This window comes from Protopterus annectens, chromosome 14.part0 (genome assembly GCF_019279795.1).
Source record: "Protopterus annectens isolate FY-2018-M chromosome 14.part0, PAN1.0, whole genome shotgun sequence".
NCBI lineage: Eukaryota > Metazoa > Chordata > Ceratodontiformes > Protopteridae > Protopterus > Protopterus annectens.
Genome location: NC_056748.1, coordinates 569,132,830 through 569,134,677, shown reverse-complemented (window position 1 = coordinate 569,134,677; position 1,848 = coordinate 569,132,830). Strand labels below are relative to the sequence as shown.

General features: G+C 38.8%; 1 protein-coding gene across 1 annotated transcript in view; it reads right to left on the bottom strand.

The window, feature by feature from the left end:
* Nucleotides 1-265: 265 nt before the first annotated feature.
* PAPSS2 (3'-phosphoadenosine 5'-phosphosulfate synthase 2) overlaps nucleotides 266-1,848 on the bottom strand; it is a 388,626-nt gene continuing 387,043 nt past the window's right edge. The window contains exon 12 of the mRNA XM_044056309.1: nucleotides 266-1,464. Coding sequence (XP_043912244.1) covers nucleotides 1,326-1,464 — 139 coding nt within the window. The 3' untranslated portion in view covers nucleotides 266-1,325. The remainder of the gene's footprint in view (nucleotides 1,465-1,848) is intronic.

Below are 1,848 nucleotides of genomic sequence, written 5' to 3'. Positions count from 1 at the left end.
GCAATTGTTAACTTTTTCTGACATCGGACTGAGCCAAGAAAAGGTTCCCCAATGGGGTACTTAGCTTTATTGAAGACTTCGGACTAAAATTCGATTCGAAAATCTCAGGTGTCGGCCGACCGGCACTTGCAAACTGCTTCTGCTTTGGGCACCGCGCGGCAAGAAAGACTGAAGAAAATGGCGTTGGATACCTCTTATATACACCTGTCACACTGACGTCAGGGAAGAAGCGACAGCAACCGATGCCGGACCAAGACTTTGGAACTCAGGCTGACTGCGGGACCGCCTGAAGGCAGGATAACCCAAGTGTGATGACTGCAGCAGGGTAACACGATGAACATCATTTATTCTCTGCACAGTTGTCTTAAGATTAGTTATAGCTCGTGTGTTTGCACATGTGTTTATGTACTACTGGCTACAGCTAACAGCAGTGTGTTTCAAAACATGGAGTTAAGTGTACATTACTCATTCTGCTGTTAGTGTGCTTCAAATGGCAGTAAAAATGCATGGACTCAATTACACTACATGTATAGATGTAGTCTTGCTTTAGGATCTGGATATAAAGTAACAATAAAAAGAATCCTAAAATAAGTCTTCACAGATCAGAATAAATATGTCAATGGTTATGCTACACTTTTATGTGTACTGAATAAAATCAGTTTAACACAGTAAAAAATGTATTTGGAATGTAAGAGATTTCAATGGTCCCATTTTAATTATTACTCCTGTCTAAGTTAAAGGCCAGCATTCATGATACCTTTTCTGTAATTATTACCTCAGGCTGGGTTACAAGCCAGCAAATCAAAAGTCATGACTCATGAGAAAATATTTTCATGGGAACAATTAACTTCTGTGATTTGACTAAGCATGGTCACTGTGTACCCCTACACTGTTTCCATCTAATATAAAAAGGACCAGCATCTTGGCCAAATGCCGGCAGTATCTTCGAGTGTCACAATTTTTGACGGTCTGGCATGCTAACTTTTTGGCTGTATGCATGATATTTGATTGGCTAGCATGCTAGCCTTTTGGGTGCACACAGCAGGATGAAGGATAAACAGTCTGTCCATCATTTGGCTTCAGCAGCAATATGCAAATGACATGTTATCGAAAATAACTGCCACATTCCTAGACTCTGGTAGTGACTGTTCTAAGGTACAGTTCATTCCTGCATTAGTAGTATAGCACAAGGAAAACTTCAGTATGTAAGAACATATTTGTTTTAAATTAGCTACTCTGTACCATAATTCTATAATGAAAACTGAAATGAAGGACACATGAGAAGTTGAGTGCCCTTCCCAACACTCTCTCTAAAAACAAAGACTTCAGTTCTTTCCTAGGGATCTGTAGTATTCTGTAAGGACCTTCCATGCCTTAGGCGCCATGAAGCCATCAGGTGGGTTCTCGCCATCACGAGCCAGCTTCCTCATACGAGTGCCTGATATGAAGTCAAATTCATTCTGCCTGTTTAAAAGAGATTAAAAATGTCATGCAACTGCAGACATGAAACTAACACATAACTCCATTTTCAGGACAACAGAAAATTGTGTCACTGATACTTTTTCTATCACACATCACAATTAAGACCTTTATAAAATGTAAGCAAAATGAGCAAGTTTAGAATATTGACAAATGAATCTCATACAACAGTTGTCTTCCATGGCTGTTAAACAATTAGTTAATAATGGACTCAGACTGTTCCTACACATTTATAAAGGACAGGCACATTTACTCGTATTCAAAGCTTATGGAGAGTTTCAATTAAAAATATATTTCCATTTTTACACATTTGAATGTTTCTCAGTGAAAGGCATTTGAATGCTCACACACACACACATTACATAATGT